General features: G+C 34.2%; 1 protein-coding gene across 1 annotated transcript in view; it reads left to right on the forward strand.

Moving 5' to 3' along the window:
• The window catches only part of LOC145993984 (ATP-binding cassette subfamily C member 4-like), a 116,748-nt gene that overhangs the window by 71,359 nt on the left and 18,533 nt on the right, over positions 1 to 26,856 (forward strand). Inside the window, exons 18-22 of the mRNA XM_083130016.1 lie at positions 2,813 to 2,963; positions 4,752 to 4,858; positions 8,439 to 8,562; positions 9,210 to 9,380; positions 14,808 to 14,935. Of these exons, the coding sequence (XP_082986142.1) occupies positions 2,813 to 2,963; positions 4,752 to 4,858; positions 8,439 to 8,562; positions 9,210 to 9,380; positions 14,808 to 14,935 (681 nt within the window). The remainder of the gene's footprint in view (positions 1 to 2,812; positions 2,964 to 4,751; positions 4,859 to 8,438; positions 8,563 to 9,209; positions 9,381 to 14,807; positions 14,936 to 26,856) is intronic.

Raw genomic sequence — 26,856 nt, forward strand, 5'->3', positions numbered from 1 at the left:
AATAATAATTGTCCAATTATCAGACAATTATATTTATGGTAAATTAAAAATAAAAATCTCAGTAGAAAAATTCACTGAATCCAACTTCAAAATTGGTGTGTATATAATGATATTTCAGTGTTATCATGGTGAATCAAGAACCAAATTTTTGTTTGAAACATTGCACTTTTTGTACAAAATAATATTTTCCTTCATAACAGACATATTCAAAGTCTTTATCTCCTGTAATCTATGTGAATGGCATAGAATATTACCTTTTTACAGAAGTACATATACAGTGGAACCTCGATTTTATGTTTTTCAGGGGGACCAAGCTGAAAAAACTTAAAATGTGGGAAAATATTCTAACAATTTGCTATGTTGGGACCATCAAGATTGAATGTATAATGCGGGAAAATGTAAAATCGAGGTTCCACTGTATATGTTTTTACCATACAGTGTGTCACTTAATTAATCCATGTTCTGTGATTTTTTTTTCATATCTCACAGGATAATTTAGACTAAGGAAATTACTCTATTTGAAAATGAACTGTAAATTTTAAAGGAGCTTTCAGACCGAAATGACAAGCAACATGTTACAGTGACAAGTGACACATGTCACTTGAATGCAAACCCCCAGCCCTTGATTCAATGACATGCATCATGTCGCCTCGGTTTGTTGTTCACATATGTGTGGTGAATGCTTGCTTATAGACTGAAGGGGCCTGTGTCACTTGTCCCTTGTCACTTTGGTGTGCACTCCCTCTGTCACTTCTTTGATTTGATGCTTTAAGCCCACTTTGTGTACAGAAAGGCTAATCGGGACTCAACCTACAATTAAAAGTGTGATCCAAACCAGTGCACCATGCAGTGGCATAGCAACCTATCGCAAGATATTCAGGGATTTGTCAGCAGATTATCATATTTAAAAAATAATAATAAAAAATTACTGTCGAAAATATTATTTAATAATTTCCCGACAATTTCCGAAGTGCAGTTTTGTGAAAAAATGTATTTTGTTAACTCACATTTAGACATGTTCCTCATATTAATAATTATTGCTAATATGAATAATTTAATTTAAAAATATATGATTTTCTAACAATAGAATTATCATGGCTGTTCAATAGTGCTGGAATAAGAAAATTAAAAATTAAAACAATGTTAATTACAAAACACACTACAATTCAAATACTTCTGAGAATTGAATGTATGCCATGTGACAAAGCGACTGTCTTGCTGATTGTTGGATCTGGGGTCTCTCAGTGGGTTGATTGTTTCCCGTTACTTTGTTACATAACAATGGTAACTCTACAATTGTACAGCCAATAGCAAAGAGACAAATTGTGCATCATTATTTTCATTCTGTTGTTACTCAGCACGTTGTGTTGTTCTAAGGGATGGAATTATGTTGATGCAAAGCTGAAGTTGACATCTGCTTAGTGGCCTTTTTATATCAACCCATTATACAACAGTGTAGAAAACGACTGAATGAAAATAGTAATGGACATATTATTTTTGTCATTGGGTGTACAGTCATGGAAAAAAGTACTTCCTCCATAGAGCCTTAAACCAGTAGTCTTATAGGGCAAATATTTCTTTCCACGACTGTACACTTAGCACTGGCTGCAATACCAACATAACATAGGTGGTCTCATCTAATATGCCCAACAGCATTTCGCTGACCACTGTAACGGGTGGTTAGCACAACATGCTATGGTGCCATGGGTTTCTGGTTTGATTCCTGGGCTGGGCATGGGTGTTCTATGTGAGTGTTCCTTTATCAATTTCATCATATCATCACTCATCCTCATCATCGCGATTAGCCAAAAGTGTCAGAAAATCAATGGAAAATAACCTAACACAATGAATCCAACAGCATTTCAGATCTTCCCTTTGTTTCACATTTTCGGATCTGCCCCTCCCCCCTCAAAAATACTGGGTACGAGTCTGCTGTAGGAAGGAAGGAAACAACACAAGCATTTAAATGCCTCACACTTGCTTCCTGGCAGTTTGAGGAGCTTTATTGTTAACTTATTAAAATCGGGAGTGCAAGTTCAAGAGACAGAAGAAAATACAAGACAAAGTGTTTCTTATTCAAGAAAATATTAAATGAGTAAAAATGTCCAAGCAAGGTATCGTGAATTTGTGCGTAAATGTTTCATATGAGAAATATGACGATAATTTTTATTTTTTTCGGGTCACCTTAGACTTAGCCTGCCTGTATGTTACGCCCTTTATTTGACATATTCATTAATGCTTAACTAGAATTTAAAACCAGAAGAAACAATGTTTTTAAAAATTAGCCTTTTCCATATTTATTTCTCACTTCTAAATATTACATTTTTCGTATCAACTCCATGGGACGTGAGGGCCCTTTAGGTATGAGGCCCCGAGCAGTTGCACACTTTGCACACCACTTGCTACGTCACTGGTGCCATGTGCTTCCACCGGGTATTAAACCAGGGATCCCTTGATTACAAGGCGACAAAGTTACCACTATACCATCGAGGAGGACCACTGTCACTTGTTGCTTATCATCTGTCACATTCCGCTTGTCACCTATTGCTTGTCGATTCGGTCTGAAATCATGCTCTTATACTCAAAATATTGTGAGGCAAATCAATTGCATATTACATGTTACTGAGCCCATACTGTTTTCATAACTCTGGTATCTGTTGCCAAAGACATATCAAGAATCTCTTCATGACAACTCCATTGGCTTGCAACCTCTCCTCCTTGTTTATTTTAAAGATAACTGTTCTTTGATTTGCAATCTGTCAATATGTTTTTTCAATAAGTGTAATTAATGATATCAATGTATTTCTTCTAGGTAGTGCTGCTGACAGTTGGGACATTAGTAGTAATAATTATAACTAATTATTGGTTAATTATACCAGCTATACTGTTTTGTATTGTATTCTGGTTCCTGCGGATTTTTTATGTCCCAACTTCTAGAAGTATAAAAAGACTTGACGGAATAAGTAAGTATATGATCTTCATTAAACTCAATATAGTAAACTATGCATTACCAAAAAGCTAACAGAAATGATTTCTGTAATTATATGTATTAATAAATATACTGATTGATTGAGTTGATATATTAAGTCCACTTTATGCACAGTAAGGCTAACCGGGACTAGACCTACAGCTTAAAGTGTAATCCGAACCACTATGCTCCTCCATCGGGAATCAAACACAGGACCCCTTGATTACAAGGCAAAATAAATATATTGATTGATGGATTGATTGACTTAGTTTTTTAAACTTCGCTTTTTTTGCCTCTTGGCTAATTTGCGAAGATGGGGATGAGTTATGAAATGATGAAATTGATGAATAGACATTCACAAACAACCAAGCCCGAGCGGGATTCGAACCCGGGACCCTTGGCATCGCAGCTCGATGTGCTATCCACCGAAATAAATATATGAACTTTGTATTGCAATAATCTATCCATCTCTCACTCTCTCACACAGAGAGAGAGAAAGAGAGAGAGAGAGAGAGATATTTTAAAATACACTATTTACTAATCAATTTAACCCCTTCCCTGAGGCGATGTTGAAATAAAGTGCTTCCAAAAATGAATTATCTCTATATACATGTAACCGCAAATTAATTTCATCATAAATAATTTATTTATTTATTTATTTATTTCCCTTCAACAGAGACAAATCTCCAATTAGAGAAAGGTAATATAAAATATTACATTTTCATTTACAAGTTGTATGTACACACGTACACATTCTCCCTCCTTCCTCCTTTACACACACACACACATATTCACAAACATAGACAGATAATACATAATATGTAATATAATGAAATATAGTGTGTGTGTATATATATATATATATAAAGACTTGCCACATAATGAAGCTAAGGAAAGCAATCTATATATAGACTCTGCCCCAAATTGTAAAATGCAGGAACACACTCATTACAAAAAAAAAAATAATAAAGAAAAATCAGGAACCAACAATGCATTAACAATGGATTGTTTTCCCAAATAGATTAATAAAAGCATGAAAAAGTAATGTCTATAAAAATGACTTACCGCAATACTTGCAATACAACAAACATTAATTTTGAAATACAGTCTATATATAGATGCTCCACAAAGAAGAGACACCGAGTGTCCTATAAGTCTTGAACCATAGGTATTGTTCATATTACCCTTTTTTCTGTTACGGGTAAACCATTGCATTGACTTATGAGGAATCCAAGTTATTTTGCTCGTGTGGACTTCCAACACATTCTTTAACTGTGTTTTACAACAATAAGTTCTTAACATTAACTTGTAGGTGGCCGCGGTGGCTCCCTCGATAATGCATCTGACTACCATGCTAAAGGTTCTGGGATCGATCCACGGCTGGTTTAAATCCGGGAACTTTTCTAACAATGGAAGTTGCCCCAGTGCCCACCCAGCGTCGAATAACATGGGTACCTGGGGGAAACCCTGGGGGGTTAAGGCGGTCAGGGGCATGATGCTGATCACATCACCCCACTCACGACTGGATCAACAAAGTGTGGGGTGTTACCCCCACACCCCTATACACCCTCATGGCATGGTGCTATGCACAGGAGAACACTTTACCTTGACCTTTAGCATTAACTTGTTTTCTTCTTCTCCTATGGTTCCAGACTTATGGGACACATTGTAAATGCACTGCAGGTAATGGGTTAATTAACAGTGATGTTCACATGATATCCATCATGTGCATATGCATATTTAAGCTGTTCATTGTGCAGTGTGCATTTCAATTCTATTCCAGCACGGAGCCCAGTGTTCACCCACTTGAATGCATCCATCCAAGGACTCACAACAATAAGAGCATTTGGAGCTCAACAGATGCTCAGCAAGGAATTTGACAGTCATCAGGTAAATTGGATAAAGTTGAATAAAGCAATGCTTAACATTTATTGATACTTCTATAGAAAGAATTGATAGAGGAGCCATGGTTCTCATAATGGATCATCTTCTGTTAGAGCACATCAACATCTTACAACATGCTAATTCAAGGGCATATCTCTTTTTCTGTCTTCCTATCAACATCCCAAGTTAATAGATGCCAGAGCTTCTCACCACAAATTCAAACATGTGAACAAACTATGAGGGGTGTTCAAGTCAAACAGAGACTTTTAATTTTACAGGTACAATAATGTATGCTTGTGTGGCGATGCTAGACAAAGTACTAAGTGACTAGTGTGTTCTATTACTGATAGGCAGTGCACATGTCACGGACCAGTCCAGAGACAGTTAATCAAGAAGACATACAACAATGTTAGTGCGTGCATGGACCAGCATGTGGTGATGAAGTTTCTTGTGAACGAAGGCATAAAATCTGCAGAAATCTACAGAAGACTCCAAGCTCAGTATGGTGATGAATAGGTCTAGGATTATCATGACTTAGCATATTTTTGGGGGGAAAGGTGATGTGTTCCCTAAACTTATAGAAATTCATATTATGAAGAAACTAATTAAATTAAGTTGCTTTTTAAGGGCATATTTTGGAATATTTTGCCATTTCTGCATGATACAGCCTATTTTGATGGATTTTCGTGCATATTCAACATATTTTTTGCATTTTCAAGAAATATACAGTCATTTTTGAAGTGGATTCGTTCTTACTCCCATGTTTACTCAAGAGAGGGTTTTTTTTGGACTGCAGTAAAATCTTTTTAATTTTTATTTGAAAATTTAGAGAAAGTATTCATTGTGCATTGCAACTCAGGGTCCATAAAGTGAACTAAAAATAGTACGTATGTGAAAATATTTCAGCATTTAGATATTGATGTTATAAGGGCATATTTTGTAATATGTTTCGTCATAAGAGCATATTTTATTTTCCATATTTTGGTGATTTTTAGGTCATAAAATCCTAGCCCTAGTGATGAGACTCTCAGCCGCAGTAAGATTTTTCAATGGTGTAAAAGTTTCAAAGATGTTTCATGTGTCGATCAGTTCCAATCCCTGTCATGAAGCAGGCTGTCCTTGGATGGTTCAGGCGTACTGACAAATCTTTCTACAGCGTGGCTCAAAAAGTCACTTAACACCCTATACAATGCCACTGTAGTGTGCAACATGGAAACGGTGATGGCCAATCATTGCCAGGCCAAGGGGGAAAAACATTGACGCCACCCGCATGATCGGTGGCCATCTTGATGTCCGCCGTCTTGAATTCACTTCAGAATTTAAAATGGGAATGGGGAGCTATGAAATATCAAATCAGGCTAGAATTTCACGACAAATGCAATGGTGAAGGTTTTTTTTTATGTATCTTTAACCAGTAAAAAGTTATGATTGAATTCTTGTACCAAATTGCTCCTTTTCGAGGTGTAAGAAAAATGCCTTAAAATTTGTTTAGCGCATCGGTAATGCATCAAGATCAAAGTGACATATAGGGAGAGAAGTTCACATGCCATTCCACACGATTTTAATCGGATACATACACTAAGAGCTGCGCATTATGAATGGTTGTCGCAAACAATTTACAGTGTGACGCTTCCATTGAATTAAAAATCCTTCATAGTGACAAGGCTAATGTTTATGTTCATTAGGAAGTTCATAAACAGAATATTCGATGCTTTTTATCTGACAACTCATTTTCGACAGATCAAAGCTGAATGCTTAGTGCTGGTAAGTTAATGTTGTGACGTGCTGTGTGGAACACGATTGGTTAGTCAATTTTACATCAACGGAACCTTAAATGCTTTGGGCTACTTGTATTGTTAAATAAACAGGTTTTTCCATCCTTGCTTATGGAAGAAGGTACTTTTTACAGAGTTTTTTTCAATAGGGAGGAACACCAGAACACTGTGGGAACGTTGTGAAGCAGTTTCTGTCCAAAGTTAGTTATCAGATGACAAGGGTCACATATTCTGTTTTTGAACTTCCTTATGAACATAAACATTAACCTTGTCACTGTGAAGGACTTTTAATTCAAATGAAGCGTCACACTGTAAATTGTTCGCGACAACCATTCATAATGCGCAGCTCTTTGTGGATGTATCCGATTAAAATCGTATGCAATGGCATGTGAACTTCTCTCCCTAGATGTCACTTTGATCTCGATGCATTGCCGATGCGCTAAACAAATTTTGAGGCATTTTTCTTACACCTCGAAAAGGAGCAAATTGGTACAAGAATTCAGTCTTAACTTTTTACTGGTTAAAGATACGTCAAACAAACCTTCACCATTGCATTTGTCGTGAAATTCTAGCCTGATTTGATATATCATATCACCCCATTCCCATTTTAAATTCTGAAGTTGAATTCAAGATGGCGGACATGAAGATGGCCGCCGATCGTGAGGGTGGCGTCAATGTGATTCCCCCTTGGGCTGATAACGATTGGTCATCACCATTTCCATGTTGCATGCTGCAGTGGCCTTGTACCGGGGATGTTAAGTGACTTTTTGAGCCACCCTGTATGATGAAACTTTCCAGGCATTCCTTAAATCCTGTGATAAGTGCATAAATGTAGCAGGGGTGTTTGTCTAAAAATAAATCCAGTTTCCCCTCCTTTTAATTCGTTCTTTTTATTTAATAAACTCAAAAGTTCCAGCTTGACTTGAATGCCCCTCATAATATAAAGGGTGTCCCAATAAGAGTGATGGATTTAATATGCTTAAGAAAATACTGCATCTTTACAAAATGGCTAATATTTTTACATCATTATAATGGGTAAATGTTCCGATTTAAGAATGAAATATTTTTTCTTTTTATTCACAATAACACTGTCACGCACAATAATGATGTTCTCAACAGACCGGCTAGATTGAGAGCAAGGTGTTTTAATGTCTGCTGTTGAACCTGTTTCCTCAAATTTCTTGATCAACTTGTGAACTTACTTACACTAGGTGCACATTCACGTCCAAGGATTGCACAAAACAAGTCTCTGCATAACACTCGCCATTCTTGTAATGAGTTTTCACTATCAAAACTCAATGTTCCTTTGTAAAACCCTCCACATCAACTAAGCTGCAACAATCACTGATAAAGGTATTGTTAGAACATGTTTGCGTAAATCAAACTTGGCATCATTAAATTGGAGCATTTACCCGTTGTAATGATATAAAAATATTTGTCATTCTTCTTTAAAAAAGTGTTCTATTCAGCATATTAAATCCGTTGCTTTTATTGGGACACCCTTTATAAACTAATAAACAATAAGTGTTCTAATAAAGTCCCAGTGTTCGGAAAGTGACTTTTTAAAAGTAACAGAATTGCAGTTATAGTAACTTAACCAAAAAGTAACTGAGTTGCTACACATATAAATAAAACACCCAAATCCCTGATAATATCATTAATCATCTGTTCGCTTGGGAGAGCTAATGCCCTCCTTATCCTCCAGATCCACATGTGCATTGGCATGAGATTTTTAACTAATGAATCTGTTACTTGAATTTTAGTGCTGAATGAAAGTCCTTGTACTAATAACAAATTTCTTATACTTTCAGAACCTCCATTCATCAGCCTGGTATATGTACCTTGCAACGAGTAGAGCATTTGGACTCTGGTTGGATTGTGTTTGTCTAATCTACACTGCATTTGTGACTCTCAGTTTCTTGGTTATTAATAGAGGTATGTGTCACTTCTAGATAGAATTTAAGTACTTTTGCATGACAAATTTTAAAAAAATGCAAGCCACTGTAAAATGTGCCATAACAGTTTCATTATAATGGCTGAGACTGTACAACAATGCAGCCTGTCAAAAATTATATTAATTCGTATTTCCAATAAATTAAAAATACAAAATTTTGTTACTTATGTGAAGTGAGTGTCTATTTTATGCAACAATGTTTCAGAAACAAAGGTTTCCTTCTTCAGGTTCTTTTCTCGGCTATCCGAAATATACCATAGTCTCATCAAATATTCACACATATCGTGAATTATGTATCAAAAATATCTTCCAACTTATGAAGGGGATAAATATGTATTTAGAGGATTTACATAATACTGTGATGTGTCAAAATTTAGAAAAGCAATTGAAATGTTGTTGGATTGGTTGATTTTACCTCACACACACTTTATGCAGAGAAATTTCCACCGTTGAACCTAGGCCACCTGCACAGCAGTCGGACAATATACTGACTGGAACACCATGGACCCGTTGTAACTTCTAATTTTTTGTAAATTTATGGAGGAAGGTAAAAACATTTTAAAATTTCTAGGATCCTTAAAGAAAATTGTTACTCTCTCTCTCTCTCTCTTTCTCTCTCTCTCTGCAGATTTTCTTGGAGGAAATGTTGGCCTTGCCATCACGCAGTGCATTGGATTGACTGGAGTTCTCCAGTGGGGAATAAGGCAATCAGCAGAGGTGGAAAACAACATGACTTCAGTGGAGAGAGTTTTGGAATACTCAAGAATAGAAAAGGAGCCACCGCTGGAAACTGAAATAGGTTTGTGTGTAAATACAATATGAAAGTTTTGGCAGTTATGCACTGGCTATCCATATGGAAGTACTGTTTGAGATCATAGGGTAATGAAACACTGAGTATTGATTTAATTTTTAAAATTGTGTATGTGACAATGCAATTGTTCCAAACATGTCTTGCTATCATATTTTGTAATAAGTGTAATGCAAAACGTTCAAAGATATAATTCATAATTAGGGCCCAGAACTTTATGTTTTAACATAATTTTTTACTTGGCATCAGGTCAAATACTGAGAAAAAAACACTTTTTTGCTGAACAAGGCAGTTTATTAAGATGGTCAGCAACTTAGTGTTTTTAATACGGAAACAAGGCTTAATTATATTACAAATACTGAGGTGACATCTTTAAGTATCTGATGAAAATCACCCAAAATAGACGAAACTGATAAGGCATATTTGGACACATTTTACCATTTTTGCATTTTTACAACACAGTTCTTCTATTTCCTCGAAATAAGACATATTTCTGTATAATTTGTAATTGTCTTGCATTCTGCCACATTTAGCTAATCGTGACACTGAGGATGAGTGATGATGAAGGGACACCCACAAAGAACACCCAGGCTTCCCTGATGTCTTAGTGGTCATATCATCACCATAAACGGATCTACATTTTTTCCTGGACCTTCAAAATGGGATCCAAACCATTGTACAATGTACCTCCACCAGAAAATGAACCCAAGTATGCTTGGATTACATAGTGGTAGCATTAGTAGATTTTTGTGAAATAGAAGTAGTTCGATCCCAAGTAACTAAATGTACTGAAACGTAAGAACATACCATAGGCCAATTGTAATTTTAGCAGTGGTTTCTAGGTTGGCCCAATGTATGGTTTTACGTTGGACCAATGTACTGAAAACTATATAAATAACTAACTAACTCTCTAGCCTTCTTAAACATGAAGGTTCATGGCTGCAGCAACAAAGACCTTCCATCTTTCCCAATCTTGAGCAAGAACTATATACTCTTTTCCATCCCTATCGATTTCCTTTAGGTCCATCTCAACGTTGTCCCTCCATCTTCGTCTTGGCCTTCCTACAGGTCTCTTACCATCAGGTTTCATTTCCCAACAAGAATCCTGTGAACTCTTTCCTCTCCTATTCATGCCACATGGCCTGCCCACCTAAGTCTTCTTGATTTAATTATTCTAATAATATGTGGACATGAATACAAATTATGTAGTTCTAAATTATGTAACCTTCTCCACTCGCCTGTCTCCTCATCCCTTTTAGGTCCAAATATTTTTCTAACCATCTTATTTTCAAATACTCTCAATTTTTGTTGCTCTTTCAATGTAAGGGACCAAGTTTCACACCCATATAATACTACATGCAAAATTACTGTTTTGTATATTTTAAATTTTAGTCTCTTAGATATTAAACGAGAAGACAAAAGTTTGTGAAGAGAGAAGTAACATGCATTTCCTGAATTAAGCCTACTTTTTATTTCCTCTATAATATAATTTTCATTTTTAATATTACTCCTAAGTATTTGAATTTGGTAACTGGTTCAAATGAGTTGTTATCAATAATTAGATTTTGATTATCACCTAACACTTGGTTTCGGCCTGTAAGCAAATATTTAATTTTCTCTTTGTTAACTTCCAAACCTATCTCTTTAGCAGTTTTGAAAAATAATTTAGCATTATTCTTAATTGCATTTATATCATCCCCTAATAAGTCTACGTCATATGCATATGCTAACAACTGAGTCATACCATTTAATTGTAGTCCTTCTTTAGTTTCTTTTACCTTCCTAACAGCATATTCTAAGGCAAAATTAAAGAGCAATGGAGATAGTGCATCTCCTTGTTTTAACCCATCATGAATTGTAAATTTGTCAGACACATTAATACCCACACGAATTTTACTTTCTGTTTCACTGGTGCATACTTTTATCATACTAACAAGCTTCTTAGGTATTCCAAACTCTACTAATATATTATATAATTTATCTCTTTTGACAGAATCATATGATTTTTTGAAGTCAATGAATAGCTGATGGACATTTTGATTATATTCCCACTTTTTCTCAAGTGTCTGTCTGATGTGAAAATTTTGATCTGTAGTTGATCTGTTACATTTTAATCCACATTGATAATCACCTATAATTTCATTAGCATATTGGGTTAGTCTTGTTAAAAGAATGTTAGATAACATTTGATATGTTGTTGAGAGTAGAGAAATTCCACGGTAATTATTGCAGTTTATTTTATCACCTTTTTTAAACACAGGAACAATTATGGATTCTTTCCACTGTTGAGGAATTTTTCTTTATCCCATATTAAACAAATTAATTTATGAATTTGACATATTAACGAATTTCCACCATCTTTAATTAACTCAGCTGGTATTAATTCAATGCCAGGTGCTATGTTATTCTTTAGCCTTTTAATAGCATCTTTAACTTCAGTCAAGTTTCTTTCTGGAACTAAAGGTTCTGCTGTGTACACTTAATTTACTTCTGATTTATCTCCTACATGAACATTTAAAAGGTCATTAAAGTCGTTCTTCCATGTATTTAGAATATCACTTGGTCAGCGTTTTTATCTTTTATGCAGTTTACTTTAGGTTGCCACCCCTTTCTAAATTCATTTACACCTTTATACAAATCTCTGATATTTTTGTTTTTGCTGTTTGTTTCAATTTCGTTAATTTTGCTTTTCAAGTAATCTCTTTTTTTACTTCTAAACGTGCTGTTAACTTCTCGCTTTATTCTATTATAATTGTTTAGATTTGTATCATCAGAGTTATTTAACCACCTAAGTCTAGCCCGATTTCTTATTTCTATTAGATTATGACATTCAGTATCAAACCATGGCTTACTTTTTCTCGGTTAATGGTATCCTATACTTTCTTTAGCTGCTGATTCTATTGCATTATGTATGTTCTCCAAATTCTTATTTACGTCTGTTTCATTTATGTTTTCATCATCATTTAAATCCTGCAAAACATCAAATATATTTGGAAAGTTAATGAAAAACTCAATATGCTGACCAAGTCAGAAATGTATTTTATTATAAAACTTAAACTGAACGTAATGTGTCAACCTTCTAGCAAGGTCTTCTTCAGACTCTGCACCAAGTACAACAGAGTCTAAATAAGACCTTGCCAGAAGGTTGAAATGTTATGTTTAGTTTATATTTTATAATAAAATAAATTTCTGCCTTGGTCAGCATGTTGAGTTTTTCATATCATGGAAGCAAGGCATAATGGTGTTATGAAAACTATATAGATAGTTTGGTGTTCTGATATATAAATAATTAATTGCAAGGCCAAATGTAAACAATAGCACAAATTATTTGTAAAAAAAAATGCACACCACTTTCTCATTCATGTGATATAAGTTTTCAAGGTACCTTCAAGTGGTAGTACAAAAAACTTTCTCAGAGTTTACTTAGTTTCCATGTTTCATGGAATGTAGTCTGTACATAACATTATTTAACCTGCTTCACAAGAATACATGTAAGAATGTTCTTGTTCTGCTACAGCTAGAGAGACAAACAATAAGCAATTCCCAACACATCTTTCATCCATGGCTGCTGATAAAGAATTCATGAGTGACCGCAATTTAAAAATAGCTTCTATACTTTTATTAAAAAATATTACATTTTCAGTATGTGTTATGACTGAAGTATTCGAAAAGAAACACATCATGTAATTTATTTTACACTAGTATTTACAGGATACCCTTGAAAGTTGTCTTAACATGAGAAAGTTGTTTTTCAAACTGTTTCTGACTCACTTTTCCATGGTTGGGCAAATGTTGGCATTGGTAACCACCATTGGCCCAACGTAAGACCAACATCAATTTGCCAACCAAAGTAAAAAGAAACATTCCCACGTAAAAACTGGTGTTGGGCCAATGGTTGTGGTTACTTGAGATGTTATTTGTAGTAACAATGATTACAGAAAGTGATAAGCTTGAGAATTCATTTCATCAGACGAAACTGCAACCAACATTGGAAAAATATGATCTTTAATGTTCTCACCTTCTGTCCATCAGTTAACATTAAAGCCTTGTAAGCACCAAACTCAAAATTTGATTTCCGACGTGGACCTATTTTAAGTGTTTAGTATATCTAGTACCAATTTATGTGTGTGCACAAAGCATAGTTTTATTTTTTTACTACATGGAAAAAGATTTCATGAACATTTTTTGTTCGTTGTAATACAATGCTATCAATACTTTTCATTTTGTAAAGGGCACATGCATCTGCCACTAAATCCATCAATGTTCGTCACCTTGTAATCAAGGGGTCCTGGGTTCTATTCTCTGTGGAGGCACATGGTGGTTCGGATCCCACTTTAAACAGTTGATCCAGTCCTGATTACTCTATCTGTGCATAAAGTTAACTTAAAACTAAAGTAAAAAAAAAAAAAAAAAGTAAAGTGTTCCCCTGTGCATAGCACCACGCCATGAAGGCGTATAGGGGGTGTGGGGGTAACGCCCCACACTTTCTTGATCCGGTCGTGAGTGGGGGTGATGTGATCAGCATCACGCCCCTGACCGCCTTTACCCCCCAGGGTTTCCCCCAGGTACCCATGTTATTCGACGCTGGGTGGGCGCCGGGGCCGCTTCCACCGTTAGAAAAGTTCCCGGATTTGAACCGGCCGGGGATCGAACCCGGGACCTTGAGCATGGTAGTCAGACGCGTTACCGACTGAGCCACCGCGGCCAATACTTAAAACTAAAGAAACATCAAAAAAGAAAAATATGCTCATCCTGGAACTTGTACCTGGGAATTTTGGTAGCAGTTTCAAAAGAATGCTCAGCCACCCAGTCAACATTTATTGGAATTCAAAGTTATCATTTCAGTTTTATATGTAAACAACATTTTTATTTGCACACAATGTGTTTGATTGATTTTGTAATCTATTTGGCTTTTCTGACACATTTGGCTAATTGTGAGGATGAGGATGAGTGATGATATGATGAAATTGATGAAGGGACACTCACAAAGAACCATGCCCAGCCTGGATTTTGAACCTGTGACCCCTGGCATCATAGCATGTTGTACTAACCATTCTGCCATGGAGGTCGGCACACATAATGTATGAGGAGCCAAACTGAAGTACCGTATGTACCCTATGTGTAAAAAAAAATATTGAAGTACATTAATTTTAAATTTCCTTTAGTCAAAGAAGCATATTGTGATTCTCTTCACTGTTTGCAAAACATTTTTCTTTATAACGAAGGAAGTTAAAATTGCTTGAAGTGTTGATTACAAGAAATGACACCAGAAATACATTTAGAATTATAAAATTCGAAACCTAACAAAATAAATTAGTGTTGTGAGTACTTAACAATTTGAGCATTCAAAATATTTATTACAGCAACTAATATGTAATCATTTAATTTTCTGTTTATTATCTACATTTAATCTTTCAGAAAAGAAACCTCCAAGTGATTGGCCAGAAAGTGGAGAAATAACCTTCAACAATGTGTACCTCAGATACTCTAAAAATGATCTACCAGCATTAAAGGGAGTCTCATTTAAAATTAAACCCAAAGAAAAGGTGAGGTGGTTATTTAAATATAAGTTGCATGGCCCTATTTAAGGGGAGGGTTCAATATGTTCAAATCCCTAGTATTAATTTAGTAAACATTTTATATAAATTTTGCAATAAAACTAACAAACACATGAACTAACTCCTGAAGAACAACAATACTTTTCCAATAGAGGGTACACTAAACTGCCATAAAACATCACAGACCAAATTTCTGCTGATACCAGTTTTTCCCGAGAGACTTAAACTCAAGTTAGATAATGTTTGAATCTTATTGAAACATTTATCTCATTAGATATGTATTATTAAACTGAGTAACCAACAGTAACTTAATGAGTGCTCATTGTATTTCATTCATGTAATTATTATAAAAATGTAGTGTAATCATATTCTTTGCATCATGTCATTCTGCAATATTAATCATAATTTTATCTATTTAAACTCAGATGTTAATATCTTATGGAAAAAGTATGTAAATAACACACATCCCTAATATTAAAAATATATAATATTAATTTACAAATGTCATAAATTAATAAATATGACTTGTTCTGAACACCAGAATGCTCTGGACAACCTTGGAGAGAAAAAAGAAAGAGATAATAACTAAATAATATATGAATTATCTATTCTTATTATATATATAATTTTGTTCGATGTACATGTATGTAATTGTATATTATAAATAAATAAATAACAATAAAGAGAGGAACAGAAAGCGGGGGAACCAATAAATTCAGAGAAACTGATGTCCTGGTTTATCAGGCACCAGGACATAAGCGCATACCCTCGAATGTATGCAGATGGAGGCGGGCCTGCTTCGGGGTCCCCCCTTTTTTTATATTGTTGCAAATCACATGAAAATTATATAAACACTACAATTTTCAAGGTTTAGCAGGTGACCTACATATGCACACAGTGAACATAATTTATTCTAATCGTAGTATGACAATAAAAATAATACATTGTCATAACTACTTTTGAAAATGGTTAGGCTAAGTCCAAAGTTCCACATTTGTGCTATATCTATAATAATTTAGTCATATGATTGCTCAAAATGTTATTCATATAATGCAATTAAGTGTCTGAAATTACTATTTAAACTAATTTCATTAAATATGATGTTTAAAAAAGCCAATTTGTATATCATGACAAAATTATCAAATTGTGCAATATTCTGAATTCATATTCATAACAGTTATTTTTGACTGACAATATGAAAAAACAAATATCTTCAATCATATGTGTTATTTCAGGCAAGCAAGATAAGTTACATTCAAATTTATAATTAAATTTATTGAAATTATGTACATTTGCATTGACATCAAGGTTTATATACAAAGGTCAACTCTTTAAAATTGTTCAATGTCTTATATGATGTCATACTTGGTATTTTATATCAACATTCATAAAATGGTAATTGTAATCATTAGATAAGTATATTGTGATATACATAGTAAAATAGCTGTAACAGAGCAAATATGTACATTTACTAAACAAACATTCAAGGTGTTAAGCAGTTATGGACAAAAATATAAAACAAAAACAATTGAAGATAACTCATACTAAAAAATCTGGCTTGAACTAGTTGCTCTAATACTAGTTGTCTGTGACTTTAAAAAAAATCTCAAGAGGGATGGAAGATAAGTAAAAATGTGGCTATTGGTGAAGGATTGATATCATTAAAAATCTGGATATTTTGAAAGATTATACTTTACAAGTTAATCTTTAATAGTTTCTTTAAACTATAAAGAGACATTTTGTTGATAACAGAAGCTTGAAAATGGTTTTATAATGGAATAATCTGTATAACGAAAAAGGAAAGATTTGGAACTGGTGTAAAGTGCCTAGTTTAATAATTGAGAGCAGGAAATTATTATCTGATGGCATCTGCATTAACTAGCAAGTAAATGAATATTGCATTATCTAAAATGAGAATCTTATGAGAAATAAGACTAAGTGAGTGAAATATTTTCTGCATTTTGGATGTGAATAAGCCAAATGTGAAGTTTTGAAAATTGAAGGAAGCCATCTTGTGGACCTGATTGAGGAATTTGACATGTTGAGTGTGCTCAGATGTAGAACTGAGGCATACTCAAATATTTAGTGAAGGACTTGCTCTGTCTCACAAGGAGATAATAAAGAAATGTTTTCTACATATAAATAACATTTATATGTTATAAATGTTCTTGTAAACAATTGCATAATTTGATGCTCTTATAACATTTGTTATTTCTAGTTATTTTATCAATGTAATAATTATAAAAATATTTATTATTGTATGAACATAAACACTGTTCATCAGTATATGTAAATTTAAATTTCCTTTTCAACATAGCACCATAGTTACCTATTGTGCCGATACCGAGTTTAAAATATACTGACAAAGTCGTTATATATTTAAGATTATGAGACGTCAGGTGATTAGTTGAAAAGGTTCAAGCTTATAATAATCTTTGTATTGTTTTGCTTCTTGTTCTGGTTTCTGAGGTTAGGTGTTTTTACCTTTAAATATGTCAGATCCAAAGGGTGATTTCTGCTTGGCAGATGTTATGGCTGCTCTCAATGCTATCAAGGATGGCCAAACAGAGCTCAAAGCTAATCAGGAGGATCTCAAAGCTAATCAGGAAAAGACTGATGCTCAATTGATAGAGCTGAATGCTAGCCAGATGGTGCTTAAATCTGGGCTGACAACTCTTCAGCAATCTTCTGATGCTCAATTAAAAGAAATTAGAATTGATCTTGCTCAATATAAGAAGGAGTGTTTGATAAGAACAGAGAAAGTGGAATCTCATATAAAAGCTTTATCCATGAAAGTGGATACTGATATTTCTGCAGTATCCTATGTTGTGGAACAAAAGATGGAAAATTTGGCTAAGCAAGTTGGTGCTGTACAAGAAGAACATGCAGATTTGGCAGAGCGACTGCATGTTGATATGAGACACATGCAAAAGGAATGGTGTGAAACTAAACAGCATTTAGCAAATACTTTGTCCTCTCTTTCAAGTTTACCTAAACCTTCAGTGTGTGATGGTGCTTCTTCTCCACAAATTCAACCTAATCAAGAGATGAATTCTGATCAATTTCAGTACAAAGTGCTTCATAATGAAGAGGATGGTTCAGCAGGTAATATGCCTAATGAACTTATTCAAACCATGCAAGGACTTGTGTCAAGTGATTGCAAATTAGTGAATAATGATCTCTCTCAGGACCAGGTTCTGCAGGAACAAATAATGGGTGTAAAGCTAGAAGTTTTAACATTGGTAAAAGAAGTGTTGTCACCCATTAGTCAGTGTAGGTTAGAATCAGCTGGCAGAAGAACTCTTACAAAGAGAAAACGTGCAAAAGTTCCTACAGTAGTGAATAGTTCTGATAGTTGTGTTGATGAGGATGTAGTGCGCAGGCATGTATCTAAGGTATGTGATAAAGCCACTAATACTGAAACTGAGTCATCTGGCTCAGAAGAAAAGTTATTTGATTCTACTAATAACCGTAGAGGAACACCATCTGGTCATCGCCAAGATTATGTAAAAGATGATTCTTGTTTGCATCATAATAAGTACATAAATAAGAGTGATGTAAATGGTCCTTCTCAAAGTGCAACTTTTGCGACTAGTACTCAATATGACAACTCTTTACCGCACCGACAATCTTTCATAAAGCCACAAGAATTGTGCAAGTTTCCACAGTTTGATGGAATCTCGATGGACAGTATGCCATCGGAATTTTTGGAGAAAGTTGAGGAAATGATGGATATTTACAATATCAAGGAAAAGGATTACATGCAATATATACCTAAGTTACTCAAAGACTGTGCAAAAAGTTGGTACACTCAGAATAAATCTTCCTTCAATACTTACCATGATTTTAAAAAGGCCTTTCTGTCTCACTATGAGAATTCTAGGTGGAAGAGTGTCACATTGACTCGGATACTGAATACTCAATTTTCTAGAGCTGCACATGGTAACTTACAGAAATTTGTAAACAAGAATTATAAATTGCTCAAATCCATCCAGCCTCATGCGGAGGAAGCACACTTGATTGCACAAGTGGCTACGCTTTTGCCATTTAAGATCAGAGAGCACTTTGTGGTAAATAATGTTGAGACATTGCAAAGAGCATTGCAAGCCATAGAGAATTTTGAATCGCTTAGAGACATCCCACTTAGGATGAGCAATTCAGAATATGGTGCAAAAAATCGAAACTTTAAAGCTAAAGTAGCTCAAGTGGCTGTGGAACAAGCATCTAGTGCAGATAAAGAGAATACATACTCTCGCAAATCAAATTACACAAGAACTAATTTTCATAGGAACTATGACAAAACAAACCTTGGGGTTAAGAGCTACAATTGTGGAACAGATAAGATTCCCACAGTAGCTAATGGTGTTGTTTCCCAAGCGGAAAACTGATGAGGACTCATGTTGGGGGAGGTAACATGGGTGCTAATAATGTATTAAAGCCTCCAAATAAGAATAGATTTGCCTATAATAGAAACACAATGGAAACAGACATTCTAACTCCTATACTTGACAATAATCAATTAGTAGGAGATAGCATGATGCTTAGACTTTCACAAAATATCTTAGGTGAACCTGTGAAGGTGGAAAAGGATGGTACACGGCACATTGGATTATGTGTTTCAGGTCAAACAATAGATCAGCTAAGACAAAGAATGGAATCTTATAATAAGTTATCAGACCAGGTAATGTTAATGATTGGCACGAATGATCTACTGAAACGGAGAAATGAGGATGATATCAAACAAAGCTTTAACAGACTGATACAGGTCATGAAAAATAAGATAAGGAATATAATTGTACTTACCTTACCACCAATTCCGAAAGTTATGCATTCTAGAGGGGATCCAGAATGGGTCAGATGGCAAAGGTACAATTCTCACCTGTTATCTCTTCAAGATGAGGATAAGGTCAAAGTGCTAAATATTGCTCCTCTTTTCTTTGATGATGATGACAAGATAAATGAAACTCTGTATGAACAGTACATTGGTCCTCGTACACAAAATCGTCTGGATATGATTCATTGGAATCGTGCGGGCATGTGCAAGTTGTTGCAATTTTTATATAGTATGAGTGTCATCCGAAATATGCAGTTGCCTGTCAAAAGTGTGCATAATACTTTTAAGACTGAAGTGTCAGTTCATGCAACTGAGATAGGTGACAAAGAGCGCAACAAGATTGGACACTTAAATCAGGGAAGATCTCACGTTCCTGAAAATCAAAAAAAACTAGTCAATTCCCTTTGCCTTGAGGCAGGTGACAGAGGGTATGCTATAAACCCTGCCATAGCAGTTGTTAATGTTGGAGATTGGGAAAAAGGATTAGAAACTGAAGATCAAAATTACATGAAAGAAAATTACCGACCAATCAATAATGTTCCTAATGGTTCGAATACTGCAAAAATTTGGGTTAATATACTAGATCATAAACATTTGGCTCTATGTGATAGTGGAGCAGAAATTAGTTTGCTTTCCTATCAGGTGTGGAAAAATATCTCTTCTACAGCCAGTAGGCCAAGATTATTGAGTACTAAAAACATTAGACTAGTGGATTTTACAGGCTCTAAAAAGAACAAAGTTTTAGGTTTAACTAGGCTTATGATTGTTATCGGTTTGCAAAGTTTGTTGGTACAATTTTTAGTGGTTCAGAATCTGCAGGTGGATATGATCTTGGGCTTAGATGTTCTATATGCATTGCAAGGTACCTTAGATTTCTCTAAGAAGGCACTTGTATGTGATAATGATAAATATGATGTACTTGCCCGTTTCGTTCCATTGGAAAATACTGTAGATGTGGATCATTATTATGAATGTTCTTTTGTGTCAAGTTCTGAGGGTAATAAGGTGGATGATGAAACAATATTAAATATTTCTGGTCAGTTGGATCAAACTGAGATGTTGTCGGTAGTTGAAAAACAGAAATTTTTAAATATATTGTATAAATATAAAAAATTGTTTTCCATTAAACCAGGTTTATGTAAAAATTATGTGCACACAATGGAACTGGATACAGACAAACCCGTGGTAGGTCAAAACTATCCTATTCCATTTGCATACCGGGACGAAGTTAGAGAACAGATCAACACCATGTTGGAATGGGACGTGATTGAATTGTCCAACTCTGAATACTTATCCCCTCTATTGGTTGTACCTAAGCCAGGTGGAGGGATAAGAATCTGTGTTGATCTAAAAGGGATAAATAAGCATGTAAAGTTGATGCAAATTCATCCCGTAAAAATAGATGAGTTATTAGTACAGTTTCAAGGTTGTAATTATTTCTCATCTATAGATTTAGGTAATGCCTTTTGGCAAATTGCTTTGGATGAACAAAGTAGAAAATACACAGCATTTTCATTCGAAGGTGTGTTATATCAATTTAAACGTGTTGTATTTGGATCAGTGAATGGCACCGCTGTCTTTGTAGATGCAATGAATAGAGTTTTGGCTGATTGTAAGGATTTTGTAGTGGTGTATGTGGATGATATCATTATAAGATCCAAAGACTTTGATTCTCATCTGACTCATGTTGAAAGTGTATTTAATTGTCTACTGAAAGCAGGCATGACCCTTAAAATACAGAAATGTAAATTTTGCTGCAGGGAGATAAAGTTTTTGGGTCACATCATTACCCCACAAGGGTATCATAAAGATCCAGTTTTTGTCAAGTCTATAATAGAGTTACCGAAACCTAGTTCAATTAAACAATTGCAAAAGATATTAGGTTCCTTAAATTGGATTAGTAAATACATAAAAAATTATGCAATGTTTGCCCAACCCATGTATGAGCTTCTCAAAGCTAAACAAAAATGGTGTTGGAATAAAGAGGCATCTGAAGCATTTCAGCTTTTGAAGGAAAAAATTGCTGAACAAGTAATGCTTGCATTTCCCGATTTTGAACATAATTTCTTTGTTCAAACTGATGCTTCGATTATTGGAGTAGCGGGTTATTGTTTTCAGATCATAGAAGGAGGGTTCAAGCCTCTTGGATTTGTCAGCAGGTTGTTAAAAGATTATGAGAAATCTTATACATCTACTGAAATGGAGGTGTTGGCGATCCTATATACTATAGACAAATTTGCTTCTATACTAAAAGGGAGGCATTTTGTCATTATTACAGATCATAAAGCCCTCACGTGGTTGGAAACTGCCCATACGTGGAATGCTCGTCTCACTCGCTGGTTCATCCAGTTACAGATGTATTCATTTGATGTTCAATATTGCAAAGGCAAGGAAAATGTAATCGCTGATTTGCTAAGTCGATCTTTTCCTTGGCAGTTGGACATGCATTATCATGTCAACTACTCCGAGTTGGAATTAATGCTGCAACCTTTGTGTGACTGTAAGGAACTTGTGAATGCACAGAGAAATGATATCGAATTGGATGAGATCATTTCCTATCTCTCTGGAGATGTTGATACTGATAATTCTCGCTGTAGGAATTGGCGGAAACAGTACTGTCTCAGGGAGAACATATTATGTGTCAGGGATTTTCACAGACCAGAAAAGTTAAGGATATGCTTACCTGCCTCCTTAATTGGTAATATGCTCATCAAGTTTCATGATGAGAGTGGTCATTTCGGTGCATCTCGGACAATGGCACAAATATATAGAAATTTCCGATGGAAAAACATGTTTAAAGATATAAAACAATATGTTGCTGATTGCGATACTTGTGTCAGGTCAAAGCCCAATAAACATCCTGCAAAACATTTAGTTAAAATACACCTGACCAGTAAACCTGGAAAAGTCCTTTTTGTGGATTTGCAAGGTCCATTCGTCATGGGTTCTAAGCGGGAGAGATTTTTGTTGACAGTGTTGGATGCTGCAAGTCGGTACTTGTTGGCTTATCCTATTGTCAACAGTAATGCAAATACAGTCATCAAAAAGCTTATCAATTGTTATTTTGTCCATTTGGGTATTCCTGAAAAATTGATTGCCGATAATGGACCTCAATTCAGATCTCATCAGTTTGCAGATAAAATGAAACACTTAGGCATCATGTTAGTGTTCACTCCTCCATATCATCCGTCCTCCAATATGGTTGAGAGATATCATGCAGAGCTTAACCGCTTAATGAGAGTTTTGTGTCAGGATGGTCATACCCTATGGCCTGAAAAGGTTAATGTTGCCCTTCATTGTTTAAATAATGCAATTTCATCTCAAACAGGTTATGCCCCTATAGAACTGCGATTAAATATGGAACCTAACATGAGCATATTCAATAATATCACTGAAGATGAAGTAATGTCTTGGGATAATAAAATTCACATGGCACATCTAAAAAGTTTTGAGGCCAGAAGTAAGAAAACAAACCAAATCAACCAAAAACAACAAGCTAAAGTTTCCATATTAGTTGGTGATTTGTTGTTTGTTAGAAACAGACATAAAGATTTAGAAAATAATCCCATTAAGAAATACTGCTTCTTGTTTGAGGGACCTTATTTGTGTGTTGAGAATCATGATAATTCAACAGTTACATTGTTAGAATGCAACACTGGTAATCCTGTGAGTCAAGTGGCCATTGAACACATCAAAGTGTGGAAGTGTTCTAATGCCAAAAGGTATAAATGGCTAGAAATTTTGCAAAACTGCAACAAGTCACATGTGGAGCTAATAAAGAGATTGTTGCAAGGATGCAAGGTAGATGACATACTTGTCAGATCTTCAAAGGAAACAGATATTTCTGTAGTGAAGATGTAAGATTAAGTAAGCGTAAAGGGTTGGTTGGTTGGGAGTTTCTTATTGACTGAGTGTCAAGGGTGGTATATAAGACCTCAGTTCTTTACTTTTTCGTTCTTTGTATATTAATTTTAGCATTATGAAATTGCTTATGAGAACATGTTGTTTATTTTGTTGGTTTGAAGGACAAAAGATACTTCTTCATTCCACAACCATACCCACAAGGGTTGGTTGGTTGGTTGAGTTCTTCTTCTTAGGATGTTGGTTAAAGGTGGTACTGTGAGTCACAGTACTTTGTGCAGAATTTTTCTTTTGTCGGCTGTCAATGTAAAAATTTTCTCTTTTTCGTGCTTCTTTTCTTGAGTCAGAAACATTAGTTCAGATATGAAGTCTTCTTCTGTAGAGTTTGCTTTAAGTTGATCTTCATGATCCAATATCGGTCCTCATTCATATTTCTTGATCCTTAGTTGTGTTGAACGGTGGAAAAATTCAATATAACAAATATTCTTTGTTATGTGTATTTTGGAGTGCAAAAAATGTATAATATAATGTGATGGCATGTGCATAATAATTTTGAATGCTAAGATTTAGCTTTGGCTTGAAAAATATTTACTAGAGCACAAAGATTCCAAGAGTTGAATCGTAGGCTCAAATAGGAATGAACTTGACAAAGAGCAAAGAGATTCACGTGTTGATCCAAGCTTCAGTCAAGTAGTTGTTTCCTTTAAAAATGCTAGAATGCATTATGGCTCCAAAATGTGTTCACAAAGGGCTGAATAGTAAGTTCGAGCCATGACGCTGCGAGTTCAGGAACAACAATTATTTATGATTTATAATTTTAGTGCGCACATCATAATTTATACATTTCTTGCATGAATTCATTTGTGATGTAAAAAAAAAATCTTATATTCAGCACTCCGTAAATCTGAGGATGTTTGCTTCTTGATGCAGGGACTTAGATTTTTGTCTTGTTAGCTGATCTTACCAGATAAATGGATGAATTCCCAATGGGAAACTTAGTTGGATCAGAGGTTACTTACTCTACATGTAAAAAATTATTATTAATATATTTTTTGGCTAAATAAAGATTAATATAGAAATTATGCTCTCAGGTTGAGAATGAATTTCTAAATGGTGCTTCATGGGTTGACAATAAATAATAATGTTAGGTAGGTACATTGTTTATGTAAAAATGATTCATGTGGTACTTCACTAGATAATAATTGTTGGTATGTCGAACTTGAATTTCATTTTTTCAATATTATTATGTACTAAAAATTCATTATGCATAGTTGCACTGTATTGGTTCATGATGAACAAGTTCTTGTTGTATTGTTGGAAAACAAATATTCAGTCACACTCAATTGATTATAATGCTGAACATGTAAACAGATTGTAAATATAGAGGCATTATATTAATTATTATATGTTAAATGTCTCAGTAGGACTCAGGTCTGTTGTGGGTTCGTCCCTTGTTGAGCGCCAGTATGACAATAAAAATAATACATTGTCATAACTACTTTTGAAAATGGTTAGGCTAAGTCCAAAGTTCCACATTTGTGCTATATCTATAATAATTTAGTCATATGATTGCTCAAAATGTTATTCATATAATGCAATTAAGTGTCTGAAATTACTATTTAAACTAATTTCATTAAATATGATGTTTAAAAAAGCCAATTTGTATATCATGACAAAATTATCAAATTGTGCAATATTCTGAATTCATATTCATAACAGTTATTTTTGACTGACAATATGAAAAAACAAATATCTTCAATCATATGTGTTATTTCAGGCAAGCAAGATAAGTTACATTCAAATTTATAATTAAATTTATTGAAATTATGTACATTTGCATTGACATCAAGGTTTATATACAAAGGTCAACTCTTTAAAATTGTTCAATGTCTTATATGATGTCATACTTGGTATTTTATATCAACATTCATAAAATGGTAATTGTAATCATTAGATAAGTATATTGTGATATACATAGTAAAATAGCTGTAACAGAGCAAATATGTACATTTACTAAACAAACATTCAAGGTGTTAAGCAGTTATGGACAAAAATATAAAACAAAAACAATTGAAGATAACTCATACTAAAAAATCTGGCTTGAACTAGTTGCTCTAATACTAGTTGTCTGTGACTTTAAAAAAAATCTCAAGAGGGATGGAAGATAAGTAAAAATGTGGCTATTGGTGAAGGATTGATATTTGTAAAAATCTGGATATTTTGAAAGATTATACTTTACAAGTTAATCTTTAATAGTTTCTTTAAACTATAAAGAGACATTTTGTTGATAACAGAAGCTTGAAAATGGTTTTATAATGGAATAATCTGTATAACGAAAAGGAAAGATTTGGAACTGGTGTAAAGTGCCTAGTTTAATAATTGAGAGCAGGAAATTATTATCTGATGGCATCTGCATTAACTAGCAAGTAAATGAATATTGCATTATCTAAAATGAGAATCTTATGAGAAATAAGACTAAGTGAGTGAAATATTTTCTGCATTTTGGATGTGAATAAGCCAAATGTGAAGTTTTGAAAATTGAAGGAAGCCATCTTGTGGACCTGATTGAGGAATTTGACATGTTGAGTGTGCTCAGATGTAGAACTGAGGCATACTCAAATATTTAGTGAAGGACTTGCTCTGTCTCACAAGGAGATAATAAAGAAATGTTTTCTACATATAAATAACATTTATATGTTATAAATGTTCTTGTAAACAATTGCATAATTTGATGCTCTTATAACATTTGTTATTTCTAGTTATTTTATCAATGTAATAATTATAAAAATATTTATTATTGTATGAACATAAACACTGTTCATCAGTATATGTAAATTTAAATTTCCTTTTCAACATAGCACCATAGTTACCTATTGTGCCGATACCGAGTTTAAAATATACTGACAAAGTCGTTATAGTAGTTAATGCATCATGATTTTGATGCCACATTTGCACCCCATGAAATTATTTTGTTTAAAAAAAAATTTAATATGGCAGTTTTGTTCAAAATATTGTTAAAATATACACCTACATGTTGATGTATTTTGATATACAATTGCTATGATTAAAATAAATAAAGCACAATAAATAAATAAAAGTATAGAATAATTTTTTTATGGATATTAGATTTAATATGAATCATATTTAATATTTAAAATGTCAAGAATTATATTATTATTTAATTGTAACCTAATTAATAGTAATAATAATAATG

The sequence above is a fragment of the Lepisma saccharinum genome, chromosome 10 (genome assembly GCF_977018435.1).
Source record: "Lepisma saccharinum chromosome 10, izLepSacc3.1, whole genome shotgun sequence".
NCBI classification, from domain to species: domain Eukaryota; kingdom Metazoa; phylum Arthropoda; class Insecta; order Zygentoma; family Lepismatidae; genus Lepisma; species Lepisma saccharinum.